Raw genomic sequence first — 16936 nt, forward strand, 5'->3', positions numbered from 1 at the left:
ATGACCCCGACCTCGAGTCACTCGCCCGTCAACAAGATGGCCCCTCCACAACGGACTGCGTCCACCGACTCTGCCACCGACGGCATCAGGAAACGCGTCTGCAAGGCCTGCGATCGTTGCCGGTTGAAGAAGAGCAAGTGTGATGGTTCGCATCCGTGCTCGCGGTGTAAAGCAGACAACGCCATTTGCGTGTTTGGGTTGGTGTTGCCTTGCTCGACGATACCAACACATGCTGATCGATCTACAGTGAACGCAAGAAGTCCCACGACAAAGTCTACCCCAAGGGTTACGTTGAGATGCTCGAACAACAACAGCAGCAACTGGTGTCCGGCCTCCAAGAGATGTACAAGCGTTTAGTGGCAGCCAATGCATGGACCGGGGCAGCTCTCTCCGAGACCAACGGCCATCCTCTCACCCACGACATCCTCGCCGCGTTGGATCTGTTGGAGTCCAAGCAGGATGGCAGCGGTGAGATGGAGACGTTTGAAGAAGACTGCGCCAAGCTCCAATCCAAGCTCATCGCTGAGGGCGCGGGCTTCACCCAACGACGGGGATCGTTCAGCTCAGATTCGGAACACAGCCAGCATGGCCATGCACGATCAGTCTCGCATGGCACTCCAGTCCTCTCGAAGCCTGCCGTGTTCAAGGACAACTTCAACTTCAGCGCCCCGCCTTCGCCGCCTGCTGATCCAAGCCCAATGCCAGCGCCTCGCCATCGACAATCCTTCCCACCAGCGCAACCGTCGCCACTTCAGCAGAGCTCTCCTCTCGCCAGCGACCCTCAATTCTACCAAGCCGAGTGGGCTTACCCTCAATCCAGCGGCGACAACTTCATGCGGTCCAACTACGCCATGAAATCACCCGAACTTGAGCATAATCTGGGCAACATGGACGACATCTCCAACTCGTTCGGCCAGTGGGATCCTTCGCAATACGACATGGCTGGTTTCACGTCATACCCTCAGCAGCTTTCAAACGCATTCGGTGGCATGCCAAGACTTCACGATGGAAGCGCACCCGGCTTGACCATGGATCCGTCGTCGATCGAGCATATGGATGTCGACTTTAATCGAGACTTCAACTCATTCATCCAGGTCATGTCCTGATCGGGTGTGGACATCCTGGATTCGCACAATCTTCGATGAGGTGATGTTGCGGCGACCCACATCGTACCAAACAAGCGATCGTGCCCCGCGGCACACTCCTTTTGGCTTTATGCCGGGACTTAATGGTTACGAACATTTTAATGAGACGGGACGGGTTTCTTCTTTGACTGCTGCGTTCTGAGCGATGGTTTGGGATACCTACTGGGTTGGAGCTGAGGAAAACTATAGATGGGAACGGCCTCAGGGATACTTGCCGACAGGCAAAAGGGAATTGGGCAGGCAGTCTGTATTGTTAACACACCAAACGTTGAACTCGAGCAATCGCACTTCGGCGTCCGAAGTTGTCACTTCCACACCTTGATCTCCGCTCTGTTCCCATTCTTTCTCACGGTTTCAACGGTCTCTGTCTAGACATCACCCATCACGATCCTTCTGCACAAAGGCAAGTCACACGTCGCACTTCGACCGCCTCTTCACAATCCTGTCGCAGCCCAGCGAACCACATCCCAGAACTGTGCAGATGATTTCGCTGGCACCAATGGATGCGTCTGAAACAGCACTCGGTCGAACCCCGCGCACCACAATTTCCTCGGAGGCTATTTCGCATGATGAGTAGCAACGCAATCATTAATCAATGCGCGGTATATTCTGTCTTGGTGACTTTACCGTGACCTCCATATCTCGGCGGCGGGATCATCTATTGGACCAGCCTCTTGCGATTGCCTTGCCATATCGTGACACCATGTCGAAGTCCCAGGTGAAGTCCGCGGGCATCAGGCCCGAGCGCCAAACTCAAGTTTTGAACTCTCCAACCTTCTCTTTCTCGTGCATCACCTCAGGCATCACTTCCATCGCCAAACGTCCGTCGCGTGAATGGAGTCTGCTTCACGGAGAAATATCACGACGAGCTCTGAAACGACAAGATTGAAGACGAGCTGCGCGTTGGCAATAGGCTAAATGCAGATGCCGGCTCCACTACGTCTTGTGAAAGCTCGCAAGCAAACACCACGCATGTCCAGCTTAGCACTTCTTCCTCAATCACTCACTTCACGGTAAGGAGAAGCTCATCTCAATTGCATCACTGTCATTGCAGCACTTTCCACCACCATGGCAGAATCCAAGTACTCAGACGCTTTCACCTTCCTGCCGCAAGGCGGCATCATACAGGAATTCAGGATCGGCGGGCAGAACATCGTACTCGGCTTCCCGTCAGCGGCAACCTATAAGGGCAAGACGAGTCCGTTCTTTGGAGAGAATATCGGCCGCTATGCGAACAGAATCTCAGCGGCCAAGATCAACGATCTGAACGGCAAGAGCTATGATTTGGTAGCCAACAATGGACCCAACACGCTGCACGGCGGCGCCGAGGGCTGGGGTAAGAAGGCCTTCGAAGGTCCCACACCAGTCAATCGCGATGGTCGCGAAAGCGTCTTGTTCAAGTACGTCAGCAAGGATGGAGAAGAAGGATTTCCTGGCACGGTCGAGTTGAAGCTTTGGTACACGCCTTTCGTGGAGAAGGATGACGGGAAGGATAAGACCACGTTGGATATCGAATATGAGGTGGAGCTGGTGGGCGACGAGGTCGAGGAGACTGCCGTCAGCGTCACCAACCACAGGTATGTATGAGATGCGGCGTTCTTCAATTCTCATCAAGGATTCCCTGGCGCTGACTGTGTGAACACCCAGCTACTTCAACATCTCAGGCGGGCCGACGATTGAAGGAACGCGAGCAAAGGTCCCCAGCAACTTGCACCTCGTGACCGACGAAAACAGCATCCCTACTGGCGAGATCAAGCCTTTCCCAGGAATTCCTGCAAACGAGGAGTTCGTCCTGGGGCCTAAAGAACCAGATCCAGACCACTGCTTTGTTGTAAATTCGGATCCTTCCAGCATTCCTCTCGACTCTCGCAAGGAGCCAATCAAGAAGCTTATAGAGCTGTACCACCCTAACACCAAGATCCATTTCGAAGCTCTCAGCACCGAGCCCGCCTTCCAATTCTACGCTGGTCGCTTCATCAATGTGCCCGCGGTGGACGGCGTGCCAGCGCGTGGCCCTCGAAGCGGTCTCTGCATCGAAGCGAGTCGCTATGTGAATGCGATCAACAACGAAGCGTGGAGACAGCAAGTCGTGCTGAAGAAAGGGCAGACCTGGGGCAGCCGAACGATCTACAGGGCCTGGGTGGATGAGGAGTAATCACTACTAGCCGTGCTGGCGTGTCGACCTCTGAAAATCGCCGCGTGCCTGTTTATTCTATCCATCAAATACTCTGACGTTAGCAGCCATAAGCATCAAGTCATCCAACCTCAGCCCTGTTTCAGAAACGAACTGCGATCCTTCTCACAATTCGTTCTTACTGCCAAATGCGAACATCGCATTCGGAGCTTCTTGACTTGACAGTAAGTACGTATCATCCATGACAAGGACCTGAGTGATCATGATGAGCAAACCGCAAACGCACACCGACACGTGTCTCGTTCCCTCACTCTTTCGCGGCCGTAATCGTACCCAGCAATTTCTCCCTTCCCCAAAATCTAGTCCGCATGTATCACACAAACAGTACCTGACCATTCCAAACCGGGCCCGAAAGTCCGATCTTCCGGCTACAATCGTCCGAACACAACTTCTGACACCGTTCGCTTAAGCAAGACACGAAAAGCGTAATCAAGGCCCAGCAAAGATGAGTGGAAAGCTCTCTCCTTCTCCTCGTGCTGCTATCCGAGTCGGGCAATCCACGGCCGAGGACACCCAGAACGTTTTCTTCACGCTTTCGACAGCTTGATGACTTCCTGCTGACAGCACAGCAGGATGGACTTGTCATCCTCGCCAGCTGCATCTGCATGTATGCGATGGGAAGACATTAATGATGGCCCCGCGCTTGCGCACCTGCCTGCCTGCTTGTGACTGACTGACTGTGCAACCTAGTCCCCCTGGTTGAGGAGGTATGTCTGAGGGCTTTGTTGTTCCCTACAGTACTCTGCGTTCGCCGAGAAGGAGCTTTTCGCCGACGATCAGGTACCGCGCACTCACCACACGCTTTCGTCAGACATTTGTAAGGAAGACTAGGCCAGGGCGATGGTGGAATACGCGGACGCCTTTTGCGTATTATTTCGTTTGTCAACATCACCAACTAAACGGTGCTATTTGATATTTGCTCCCTGTTTCCCATCACGGCCGAGAAACCGCGATCAGAGCAACAACGGACAACCCTTTTTTTTCCACTTTCCACATTTTCCTCTGTGGCGTTTTTTCGTGCGTCCCCAACAAGTATTTCTGCTATGGCCGGAATGGGTAATAGTCGATCGAATCCCGCGGTAATGGTACTTTGTGGCCATCTGCCACGTGCGTGGTGGCAACAATTGAAAGGATGTTACCCGTGAGTGGGAGCCGGTTGTTGAGTTAACTTCAGTCTGTGGAGCTTCAATTCGACGGGATGATGAAAGATTGCAGTGTTTTCCGCGCCACGAGGTCCATTGGCCTGGGGCAGACTAGCGGAGAGGGTGCGGCGATGAGAGGGAAGTGTTGCGGAATTTCGGTGGCGATGTTGAGTTGCGAGGCCGGTCTATGAAATGTGGGTGTTTGTTACATGATAGTCTCGTCAAGGCCACACTCCATGTGTTCGAGAAGGAGAGAGACGGTTTTCCGCTCGATCATCTCATGACAGAGATCAGGAGGCTGTCAAGCTCTGTGGGTCTATATCCGCATCATGCACCTCGCGAGAGAAGATTCTGTGGGCCTATATCCGCATCACATCACATCGCGAGCAGATTGACTGACGCGGCGAGGAAGGACTGACTTCGATAGGGAAGTTGGGACTATCGAAAGGAGGGATGTGAGGCCTCCCGTCTCAATAGCTGACGACGTCCATGATACAGCAGCGGTTGCATGTGAACGAGGATCGGTAACCAAGCTCGAAATGATTGCGAGTATTGCCTTGTTAAGGCCCTCATCGAGTGGTATTGCCCTATCACAGGCCTCTGCAAGGCCTTTTTGCTAGATAAACTCTCCGAAGTGTCTACTGTGTCGATCCTGTTCGGAGTTACAAAGCAAGACACGTGTAGTAGGACTCGGTCAAAGGCTCAGTGTGCTCGCCTGAGTCATCTCTGCTTCAGCTCATTATTGCCTATTGAGCGAAGGTGTTCGCGTCGCCATCAGACCAACAAGGCATGTGCTGGTCTTGAGCTGACTTTTAGTTCGCCGGGCCTTCTCCGAAAGGAACATTTTCCTTTCAATCCTCAGCTCTCACTCACACGGGGAATCCTTCAGAATCTGACGAACCAGGCCAGTGGGAAAGCGAAGCAAATGCTTAGCGTTCGTGACTGTTCGGGCTTTAGCTGCCGTCGCGAGAGAACATTCGGTGCATTAGCGAAGCGAATTGGTGTTTTGTCTCCTCGCTGGTCTCACATCATCTTGGTTCAGAAATCCTGCCTTTCGTCTGTAGTTCGCTTGACTGCTCGCTGATGCCGACTTTCGTCTCCGTACCTCGTTGCACACATTCCGCAGACGGAACGTGGCTGCGTGTTTTCGCACGGCGTCTTCCATGGCATGTCCTTACCCGCTTCTGTGCATGTGCCTTATCGAATAGCGAGCGCACTGCATTAGCGGCCGTCCTGCCACTATGGTAACCATGACGTACAGTTCGAATGCACCTCTTTCCGCGGACCCTTTACAGCTGTTGGTTGGCTTCCTGCAGCAGAAAGATGCTTTGCGCTGCCGAATTTCTCTGATATGAAACGCGTCTTGTACGCGGCCTTTCACGCATGGTTCGCCGATTCGTCGGTGGTATGGGATTGGGTAAATGATTCGCTCAAGTGCGTGACCATATCTCGATCGTTTCAACGTTGTCTATGCGCCCTGCGGTCTAGAACTCGTAGGGCAGTCGTGCGATGACGCAGAGTGTTCACAATACCGGTCTTCGGCCTCGCTCCTTGGACTGCCAGCGAAACCGACAAACAGCGAGACGTGTCGTTCTGCAGTTGAGGCATATTCGTCTTGTGATGTACCGTTCAGATTGGATAGCAGCAGGGCGGTGGGCACAACAACGGCATGTGTTGCGGCTCTTTGATAGCGAGTAGACAAGCATTTTCCTCCCGGCACCCGGCAGAGTTTGCAGATCGCGCGGAGGCTCCATCGCATCAGACACGTGCCCGGCGAGAGCTCGATCTGTGCCGTCCCGAATCCGCGAGCCGGACGACTCTCCCAATCCTTGCTGGAGATCATGGGCGACGGCAAGTTGAGGCGAGGCGATATCGCAATTGCGATGCCTTGATGAGTCCGCCATAGATGCGCTGCACGAAGACGGCAGGCAGTGGATCAAGGTGTGTTGGATATCGCAGATGGCGAACGAAGCAAGAGCGTAGCCGGTCTGAAGCGGTAATAGCCGAAAGGGGTAACATATCGGCGACGATATCATCTCATCTTAGCGCGTTAATTATCATCCGTAACGCGGGTTTTCGGGCGTCTGATGGTTGTCGACCTTCTCGCACGAAACAGACCCTCTTGAGAGACGAGTACCTTCGGACTTGCAAACTTCCACACGCACAATGCGACATCTCAATCTATTCGCACCGACCCCTCACGCAGAATGCCGCCCAGCCGCTCAATGCATAGTCGCACACCGTCGCGTGACAGGGCAACGCGAGGCCTACGGGCATCCAAGTCGCATACGGCCAGACTCATGACCAACTCCTCACACGGCAACCTCCAGACGAAACAAACCGCGCAGGCTACCAGTGCCTCTGTCCTGCAGACGAAAGGAACGGAAGCAGAACAGTGTCCGCTACTAACACCACAAGCCTAATGGGAACATGACAGCGTCGTTCGCAGACCGACCGACGGCTCGGCGGCGGATTTTGCACAGCTCCGAGAGAAAACCTCACCACTACTGCAAGGAGCGAAAAATGCCCTACACATCCAGAATCTGCCAAGCGTATCGATCAAAGGATTAGAAATAGGAGGACGCCAACCGCAGCAAATACCAGGAACGTCGTTCGAAGCGAAGCAGCGTGCATCCACTTTTTATTAGTGAACCTGTGCAAGAAATTCTTGCGAAAAAGTCGACGATCGCCAAACACAATGCGCGCAGTTGCACGGAACCTCGTCGGGCCGGATTTTGTGTATTGCCTTTTGTGCCGTACTTGCGCTTTCACTCGGTTTCTCGGCGTGTGAGCCATGTTCCAACTCTGGTCTGATCTTGGCGTTTCGCTGAATGGGGCATCGTGTACGAAAGAGTGCGAAAATCCCATCTTCGCATGTTCGTGCGATGCGACAGGGATTTCTGTCGCGGGATTCTTGACAGATGTTCTGTCACGCGGGTCCCAGATCCGGAGGCTGTAAGCGACTGCACCGAATGTCTCTCGGTGATGGTGGTATGCGATTCGGCAAAGTCATTACTGCCATCCATTTACTGCGCTTTGGGGCAACGCGTGGAAGCCGTGGTGTGCAGACGGGCTTGGTATTTCATCCAACGTCGCCTTGGCTTCATATGTGGGCTCCGCGGACAGCGATCCATGATGCCACCACATCTCGCCAAGTCACTATGCAGAAGCACGATGGACGGCCCTATAGGGCGTTGGTTCCGAGGAACGTAGGACACAGCGATGTTTGATGGTTTGTGGACTTGTGTAAAAACTGGTCAACGCAAGCACACAATGCTCCTGGACAAGGAGGGTGCTCCGAATTCCTACCCATGTTCTCCTTTCTTTATGTTAGACATGAATAATAATCAACAACATCTATATTCCGTGCTAACGACGTTAGCAACAGTGCCAACGATCTTGGACTCCAACGACATCGCCTGAGGAGCGAGATGCCTCATTTCACCAATCGTCCGCGGCCTTGTCAGCCTCGAACATTGCCATTTCGAAGCGGGATATCCATATTACTGTATTCATTTGCTCGTTCGCAACAAAGACCTGAAAGATACTGCATAGCCGGAACGCTCTGTCTCGAAAGATAGCCATAATCGATGATATATGGCTATAGGAGAGGAGGACGGGCGATGTGGACTTCAAGCGCAACATCAGGGATACTTGCTCCTTCCGACGATTGGGTCGTTCTACACGCGGACTTGGCCCTTGCTGTTCAAGTCAAGGCATATACTGTGCTGAAGAATGAGGGCTTTCTCAAGCAGTCAACGAACAATGTCTTCGGCTTTGCTCACGATGAAGCTTGCTTGGAAGAGGCTGAATTTGTTCGGGATCTCGACGATGAATGATAGTGGCCGGACAGTCATCGCTGAGACTAAGCCTCCCATACTCCTGATGCTCGACTCCAGCGTCAATCTCATGGAGAGCAACAAGGAGTTGGGCGTTCCCATTATGGATGCAATGTCGAGCTTCCTCCTCGAGCTTGTCCAAAGTGAATGAGTTTCACTTGGAATATGCTCGGCGTCAGGAAATTTTCCCATAGCTTCTGAGGCTGTGTTAATGCTCAACACACATGCATGCACTCGAGGACAAACCTTTCTTTCAGCTGCTATTTCACCTCGCTTGGGTGGCGCGACATCCTCACGATATCGTGCCATTTTTAGCTTTCGGAAGTCGGCATACCGAATCCAACATCACGTTGCGATCTCTTCGACTTCGCTTCGTTTCTTGCTGCATCTCCTGCACCATATCCATGCCACACGCCTTATCATTAGCGAAATTACTGCCAATGGGACACTCTTTCAGCTCGTGTGGCTTGCTCAAGCCTTACTGCGCATGCGTGTCAGCCAGCGGCAGCGAGCATGAGCTGGAAGGAAGAGAAGGCCTCACGACCAACGCTTTCACTTCAATCTTTCGTTGGCCATCGACCTAACTTGACATAGGCGCCAGCCTGAGTGAAAGTTCGCAAGTGACACCAACAAAGGATGTCCGAAGGAAGGCGACCACTTATAGGCAATCACCAGTGCCAAGCTGTCGTGCTGTTGCTCCGCAAAACAGCAATGTGCATACTCGAAGCTCGCTTCTGCAACCTCTCAAACCGTGTGGCAAGGCACCACGGCTTGGACCCGCGCGCGTAACGCTCCCAAGTCGTCTCTTGAGCTGAATGCAGCATCTTGACACTTCGTGCCCCCAGTGCGGCCTCTCAAGCATCCTGGTGCTCTCAGTCTGGCGACGAATGGCATTGTCCGATTCGGCGGCGTTTTCCGTACAATGTCTACAACAACAGGATCTGTGCTTGACGTATGCGCACGAGGACGCGATGGCCGACATGCAGCGTGGCTGCGTACAGGCAGGCCCCTGAATTTCACAACTTGGCTTCAGCTTTGTCGACGGCGAAGCCTGCTGAAAGGCTATGATAAGGTGTGCGCATGATCTAGCTCGGGTGAATCGAGTCGATAAATCATCTGTAGGTCCGGCGAACTCTTCACGTACTCAAATCTCTCTCGCAATGGACCCTCTGAGTATAGCAGGTTTCTCTTTCCAGTTGGTGTGCACCGTTGCCCAGCTTTCGAAGCTCCTGTACGAATTCTATCAAGGTGGCAAAGAACTGCCTCAAAGGATCATTCGCTTTCAAAGCCAGCTACGACTTTTCCAGGCTTCCGTTAGATCAGTGGAGCATTTCTTCGGCAACAATGACTTCTACGTTGCGGCTATCGAATTCGAGCACGTCTACCGCAGCGGTACAACCTTGGAGCTCCTTGAGACGTTGAGAACATGCAGCACCGGTATCGCACAGTTCTCGCAAGAGATCGAGCGACACGTTCCCAAGGACGAAGACGGCTTCTTTCGCCGCGGATTGACAGCTTACAAGCTTGACGAGAGCGACGTCGATGAACTAGGAACATCGCTTCAATCAGGCATCAGCTGCATTCAGTTGCATCTACAGTGCCTACAAGCGTACGTTACAAGCATGTCATTCAGTTTGACAGCGACTCACCTCCACTAGGGGCCTCCAAGTGCAAAGTCAAAAAACCGAGAGCGACACGAGCCAGCTCGAGGCCGAGAACGCATCCCTTCGGAAGTCCGTTGAGCAGTTGAAGGCACAATACAAGACTCACGAGAAATCCATCACGAAGCACTCGACGACGCAACACCACAAGCTGCTCAATGATATGCAGCATGCTACCAAAGCGTCTCTAAAAGTCAGGGACATCGTCATGAAGGAGATTGCTCGACGAAAAGCGCTGCAGAATGCGACTCAAGCTCCGCAAGCTACGGTTTCCACTGGTATGCACCCTTTCCAGCCTCATAGCAAGTATGCTAATAAAACGACAAGCAGGTGATGAGGACAACTCACGAAGACTCAATGTCGACGAATTTGAGACGGCCATCTCTCACATAATACAGCAACGGCAAGCGAGTACTGACGAGCCATACCATGATGACGAGATCGAAGATGTCAGCAATCTGTTGCGTCGTGTCGGCAAAGAGCGATGGGCCCAGGCACCGCGAACGTACCTCGTGCTTCGCAGCATTGATCAAGTCGGCGCCATGAGCGGATTTTTGCTTGAAGGTCGCAAAGACGCACATTTCCCGTACACCGATCGAAGCCTTCCGGAATGTCTGGACAAGAAGGCCAGACGAGTGTTCATGCAGAAGCAGAATCTTGTCTTCAGCAAACAAGAAGTGGATATTGTAAAAGGTGGTCCGCATCTTCACCTAGGTCAGTATTCCTCACTTCTAGAAGTCTTGCGCATATTGACCCGTACCGAAGGACAAAGCGCCGATGATCTCTTCATTGTACTCGAGCGCCTAGGAAAGGGGGGATATGGGACGGTGGACCATGTGCAAAGCAAGTTCACGCGGGAAAACTACGCTGTAAGTGTATGCACTCAAACTAGATGGACTATCGACTGACAAACTATGCCAGAGGAAGAAGTTCTCCCGTCAGCACACTTTCCGCACGCCAAAGACGACCATGCAGCAGTATGAGAATGAGATCAATGCATTGAAGAAGTACTCGCACGAGCATCTGGTGCGCTTCGTAGGGTGAGAGTGCCGTAGTTGGGCTACTGATGACATGAGGCTGATGTCTGAACAGTTCATACACTGACCCAAAGTACATGGGTGTCCTGATGGAACCTGTGGCGGACATGAACTTAACCCAATTCCTCGACAAACCAGCGTATACAGCTGTGGACCAAAAGTTTCTGCTTCGCAGTCTTGGTTGCCTCTGCTCCGCTGTGCTCTATCTTCACGAGAACAAGTGTCGACACAAAGACATCCAGCCTGACAACATTCTGGTACACGAGAATTCGATGCTTCTCACTGACTTTGGAATCGCCATCGACTGGGCCGAAGGAGGCGGAGAGACGACAATCGGGACTGCGAGAGCTTACAGCCACGGCTATGCTGCGCCAGAGGTCCATCTCGCAAAGCCTCGCAAGCGATATACAGATGTCTGGTCTCTGGGCTGTGTCTTCCTCGACATGATGGTATACACCTCCTTGCAGCTTTCATGTTCCACACTGACTCCTCGCAGGCTGTGGTCCTGGGCGAAAGTCCTAAAACCAGGGAAGTCTTCCTTCAAAAGCATGGAACACAATCCATACGCCCGGGTGTCAACGTTGCCGGTCTGCAAGAGTGGCTCATGCATCTGATGAGTCTCCCATCCGAGCATGAGCAAGTTCTACGCTGGATACAAAGCATGACGGCAGAGGAGCCCATGCTTCGGCCAGAAGCGTCTAAGCTAATGAAACAGATTATGGCTGCGTCCAAAGGCCAGCATGCATATTGCGGAGACTGCTGTCTCGATGATGCCGAACACAGCGATTTTGACCAGAGCGCATCTGACGTCGAGGCTCCAGAGCCGGAAGTTCACGCGGATGAGTCAAGTCACGTCGAGGAAGACACCATACGGCCTCTCGAAGACCGCATTCGTCGACCGTACGGACCTAGCCCCATTGTCGAAGACAGTACTCTTTACAACGATGCTTTCCCGAGGACCTCCGTCCCGTTGGCCGAAGAGCAGACGGAAAGCAATGCAAACCCGAATGAGTATGCCAATCCGCGAACTGCAGAACCAGACAAGGGAACCGCCGCAAATAGGACACACCCTACTCTGAACTGTCCTCCTTCTGACGCGCAGTCGGTGGCTGAACCACATAGTCCAGTGAAGCCACGTTCTGGACATGTTGCGATTCGCAAAGAAGTTTGGCGTGCGCGCAAGACTGCCGCCGCCAAAGCTCGACAGACCCCGATGCTTCTTCCCGCGGAGGAGAGTTCAAACAATGATGGAGCACCATCTCCTGAAAAGCATTACCCTGATGAGCCTCTACCCACCAGGCCCACAGTTCCGAACATACCAGATAATCTACGACCTATCTGGTTATCTTCGGCGGCGAATGATGAAGCCGCAAGAAGCAGATTGGAAGATCAGAGGCAACATATACACGAGAAGCTCGCAGAGATTCAGCAAGCTTTCGTTGAGGACAGTCTAGACCTTCCATCACTCATTGACGACCTCAAGGACCTCACACCTTTGTCATGGACGAATCATCTCTTCGAAGAAATAGAGCCTTCCGCACAGTCGACTCGTTTCAACTCGCTTCTGCATGTGGCGATTGAAGGCGTTTCGGAGGGCCTCGACCGAGATCTGGTCCAGGCACTCATCCAAGCCGGCGTCGACTTGAACACATCGAATGTGTTTGGGAACTCTCCGCTTCATGTGGCAGCTGCCATGCGCAACCCACTTTTCGTCAAGTACTTTCTGCGCTTTGGAGCAGATCGACGATCAGGCAACCTTACCGGCTTGACGCCTCTACATGTGGCTGCTCGAGAGCGTGACGCTGCAAGTGTTCGCATATTGCTTCGTGACGATGATGAGATAGTGAATCAGACCGAGAACGATGGCTGGACCGCTTTGCACTACGCATGCCGTTATGCTTGGAGTGAGGATCAAGATCTGGTCAACGACGCTTTTCAGACGATTCGGCTACTGCTTAAAAGTGGTGCTGATACTGGCGCACGAGAAAATCGGAATAGGACGCCGATTGCGCTGTGTGAAGAAAGCATTCGCGAAGCAGTGGAAGACTTGTTTCGGCAAGAGCAAAGTGCTGGAAGCCAACAACACGAGGATGAAGCGCCACCATCGTCTTACGAAGATGTGGTCAACGACGATGAGCTGACTGGCTTTCCGGATCCCTGTGATTGCGAAGTCTGCCAAGTTGCTAGCCTTCTGGACGAGGTAACCACACTTGACGGCGAGCCCATCATTAAGTGTCACTGCTCGGGATGCCTTGAAAACCTCGCCAACGAGTTGTACCTCCTAATGGGGTTCAACAACGTATGCGCATGCCGGTACTGTGAGCAGACAAGGCTTCTTCGATGCGTCTTTGACGAGACCGAAGGAAACTGTCAATGCGAGAAGTGTCGTCCTGCCGGCTATGTAGGCCACGAGTACTACGATGCTAGGATCGAAGACGCTTGGAATTCGCTGCAGAACATCGATCAGACTCAGGCGAAGAATGTCTTGCACACAGCTGGTTATAACGTAGCGTATATGTCGAGGAACTCCTCGGATGTCCATGAGGCCTGGGTCTGGACAATGGACAACATTGACAATGTGGAGTCTCCTCAGAACGTAGCCGCTCTGCTGGTCTCGCTCGGCGCAGATACCTCGAAACTTGGACGCGAGAAGCTCACGATGCTGCACCTTGCCGCCACCAGAGGCTGGCTCACCCTTGCGAGCGTCCTCATCAACAGCGGTGCTGACGTGAACTCTCACAAGAACAGCATTTTCAACGGCAAGCGTATGCTCAGCCCCCTAATCGGTGCAGTGTGGAACGGGCACGCAGACATGGTTCGACTCTTGCTGCGTGCCGGCGCTTTCCTCGATGCTAAAACCAGCACTGGCATGACAGCGCTCCATTACGCCGTCCTATCCCAGAACGAAGAAGTCACAACAACACTGCTCGCACACGATCCGCTCGTAGACGCCCTCGATGACAGCGAATTTACACCCCTCCAACTCGCCGTCCGCGAAGGCAACATCCTCGCCGCCCGAGTCCTCATCGAAGCCGGCGCGGACCTCGAACTCCAAACCAAAGCGGCCCCGACCCCGCTCCTCTACGCAATTGAATGGAAACAAACCCACATGGTCGAAGTCCTCCTCAACTACGGCGCCAACGTCCACGCCAGCATCGGCAACCCCCCCTGCGCCCTGATCCGCGCCGCCCAAATCGGCGCCGGCCCAACCCTCGCCCTCCTCCTTTCCACCCCCGAAGTCCAAGCGCACGTCAACGCCACCGAAGCCGGCACCGGCCGCACAGCGCTGCACCTCATCGCGGACAAACCCCACGACGACATCATCCTCGCCGAGGAGGCCTTGGTGTCCGCGGGCGCGAACGTCAATGCCACGGATAGCGATTGGTCGACGCCGTTGCATGCGGCTGCGAAGGCGGGGAGTGCGTATTATACGACGAGGCTGATGTATGCGGGGACGGATGTTGGGTGGCGGAATGAAGGGGGGAAGACGGCGTTGGATATTGCGGTTAGGAAGGGGCATCGGGAGGTTGTGGAGGTGCTTGGGGGGCGGTTGGAGAGGAAGAAGAAGTGGTATCAGTTGGGATAGGATAGGGTGGGGATGGTGGGGATGGTACATGGGACTGGGCATAATTTGTGATTTTGAATGTTTGAGCGTGGTTGTTGGCGTTGGGATAGATACCCTTTGATCGCATTAAAATATTACATCTACCAGCATTGAGTCAACGATCTCACGTGGAGGTAGAGGTAAGAGAGAAAACGCAAAGGTGTTTTCTCGAGAATGAGCCATTTTCATGATATGTGTACAGTAAACCGTCGCTCGTCAGTCATCATTCGTACAAATTGTTGCTCATATTCCATCATTGTGACGCTGGTACAATCCAAGCCTCAACACTTCAGCAGCCAGACATCACATATCACCGTCCAATTGCGGAGCATCACCCGAAGCATGATGGTTCGGTGGGTGATTTGAGATCCCCTGGTCTATCCAGGATCCACCCGATCGTGAGTTTTCTCCTCTCCGCAGGCGTGACAGACAACTGCTGAACGTACTCAGCCTCGAACTGCCCATAGCCACCGGTCACGAGCTTCTCTCTGATCCGCGTGTATATCTCGCGGAGGCTCATCGACGCGGTCTGCTCCTCGACGATAAACTTGCACAGAGGCAGAAAGAAGTCGTCCGAGCCGAATTGCGCGATGGCTTGCAGCTCCGATTCGTGAACGTCGCGGGCGTACTTCGAGAGATAGTTGTCGCCCAGGTCGAGGAATGTCTCGTAGTGGTTGTATGTGCGGGCGTCGACACCGATGTTCTTCAAGAAAGCTAGAGCATCATGCGAAGGGTCAGACCAGGTTTGCTCGCAGAGATCCTTGACCTCCGACATACTTTGATCGTGGCAGAACGTGAAGAGGTTGAGGAGCACGTTGATCCAAGCTATGACTTCGGTCGGACGCAGAGTGGCCCGGTGTTGGCGGAACTCGACGGTCATCTTCTTGTCGCCGAACATGCCTCTGTTCGTGCCATCAGCGCTGAAGTCAAGGATGTTACTGAGGTTGACCGTCGAGTTATGTGCCATGGCGCCTTGGAGATTGCGCAGACTCTTGACGTCCTTCGCACACCGGATGAGCTTCAGCCACGATGGCACATCATTCTGCTGAGCGGTTTGCTCCAATGACGGCCACATCCACAGTGCGTTAGCTGGATACTCATTTCGCATGTAGCCATGGTCAGAAGCAGTGCCGTCGGCGCTGGACGTTTCACCGAGAGAGAGTTTGAACGCCAGTAGCTGGAAGTGGGCAGACCACGGCACGTTGTAAATGGTGTCATCCAGGCACTCATCGGTGTAGTTTTCGACCAGCCAGCTTGTCCGCTGCTCCGAGAATGCCAGTGTGCTGCCTGTGACACGGTCAACACTGTGCAGTGAATCAATGGCCTGCTCATTCGCAACGCACATCGACAACACATTCTTGATGGTTTTCAAGGGAAATCCTTTATGACCATTGCCGATGTGTACGTGGAGACCCGAGGAAGGATTGACGACGAGACGGAAGCCAGGAACTCCAGGGACTGCGTTGAAGGTTTCGATGAGGCGTTCATAAATAGCGCTGATTTCGTCTTCCCACTTCACGGAATGAGTGTGGAATGAGTCGGCGATGCTCTCGGTGGTAAGCAACGGCTGGTTGGCGTTCAGAACACGGCTCTTGACCTCTATGCGGTCAAACTTTGTGTAAGGTCTTCTGTCCCCGAGCGCATTGAGCTCCGCGGATGTGAGGGCTAAAGAGCTGTCTTCGTCCACTGTCCACTTCATGTAGTCAGTATCGATTTGCTGCTGCTGATGGTGGCTGGATGCCACAGAATTCAATGGCAGACTGAAGTTGTGCGGCTTACCACATGAAGAGCAGTTCACCTTTATAGGTTGGCTGAGAATGGCGTGAATTCTCTGGCGACCGGAAAGATTGGTCGGGTTCGAGCTAGTGGCTAGATTCGGGCGAGTGTCTTGTAAGAGCAAGCACTCGATTTCAATACCCAAGGTCAGGTCTAAATGAGCGCTTTCTGGGTTAGTGCTTTGGAAGTTCGGGATCGTCTGCTTCTGCTTCTCGTTGGGTGTGGAGTGACCGCCCAAGTCCAAGGTTACATACTTGGATCTAGACATGTTCTCTCAATAGCTCCAAGGATTTCTTCTGATAGTTGGTCGCAGTTCGGTCCAGCCGAATGAGTTGGCGATGAGAAGAAAACGGTCAGGGTCGCGAAAGGGTTGATTTGCAAAGTGTTCGTAAGCGGAGCGGAAACGGTCCAGAGACGCGGCCATTGATTCGAGATATACGGGACTCGGACTGAACAATAGTCTTGAAGAAACCAAAGAGTTTCATTGTTTAACTGATGATTCTTTGTAGGTTTGACCTATCCAACAAAGACGATCTTT

At 53.2% G+C, this 16936-nt stretch overlaps 4 protein-coding genes across 4 annotated transcripts; 3 read left to right on the forward strand and 1 right to left on the reverse strand.

The window, feature by feature from the left end:
• M409DRAFT_55093 (uncharacterized protein) lies at nucleotides 1-1106 on the forward strand (the record flags this gene model as incomplete). The annotated part of the gene is made up of 2 exons (XM_033812911.1): nucleotides 1-197; nucleotides 248-1106. The coding sequence occupies 2 exons, from the start codon at nucleotides 1-3 to the stop codon at nucleotides 1104-1106; spliced, it is 1056 nt and encodes a 351-aa protein (XP_033667119.1).
• Nucleotides 1107-2213: 1107 nt separating this feature from the next.
• On the forward strand, nucleotides 2214-3300 carry M409DRAFT_23423 (uncharacterized protein; the record flags this gene model as incomplete). The annotated part of the gene is made up of 2 exons (XM_033806785.1): nucleotides 2214-2722; nucleotides 2793-3300. 2 exons carry the CDS (start codon nucleotides 2214-2216, stop codon nucleotides 3298-3300), a joined length of 1017 nt encoding a protein of 338 aa, XP_033667120.1.
• A 10491-nt stretch (nucleotides 3301-13791) lies between these two features.
• Nucleotides 13792-14106, forward strand: M409DRAFT_32771 (uncharacterized protein; the record flags this gene model as incomplete). The annotated part of the gene is made up of 1 exon (XM_033810260.1): nucleotides 13792-14106. A coding segment is annotated over one exon (315 nt), but the record flags the coding sequence as incomplete, so codon positions are not given.
• Nucleotides 14107-14953: 847 nt separating this feature from the next.
• Nucleotides 14954-16666, reverse strand: M409DRAFT_23425 (uncharacterized protein; the record flags this gene model as incomplete). Its single annotated transcript, XM_033806786.1, has 1 exon — nucleotides 14954-16666. One exon carries the CDS (start codon nucleotides 16664-16666, stop codon nucleotides 14954-14956), a length of 1713 nt encoding a protein of 570 aa, XP_033667122.1.
• Between the last annotated feature and the right edge of the window lie 270 nt (nucleotides 16667-16936).

The sequence above is a fragment of the Zasmidium cellare genome (assembly GCF_010093935.1).
Source record: "Zasmidium cellare ATCC 36951 unplaced genomic scaffold M409scaffold_19, whole genome shotgun sequence".
Taxonomy (NCBI): domain Eukaryota; kingdom Fungi; phylum Ascomycota; class Dothideomycetes; order Mycosphaerellales; family Mycosphaerellaceae; genus Zasmidium; species Zasmidium cellare.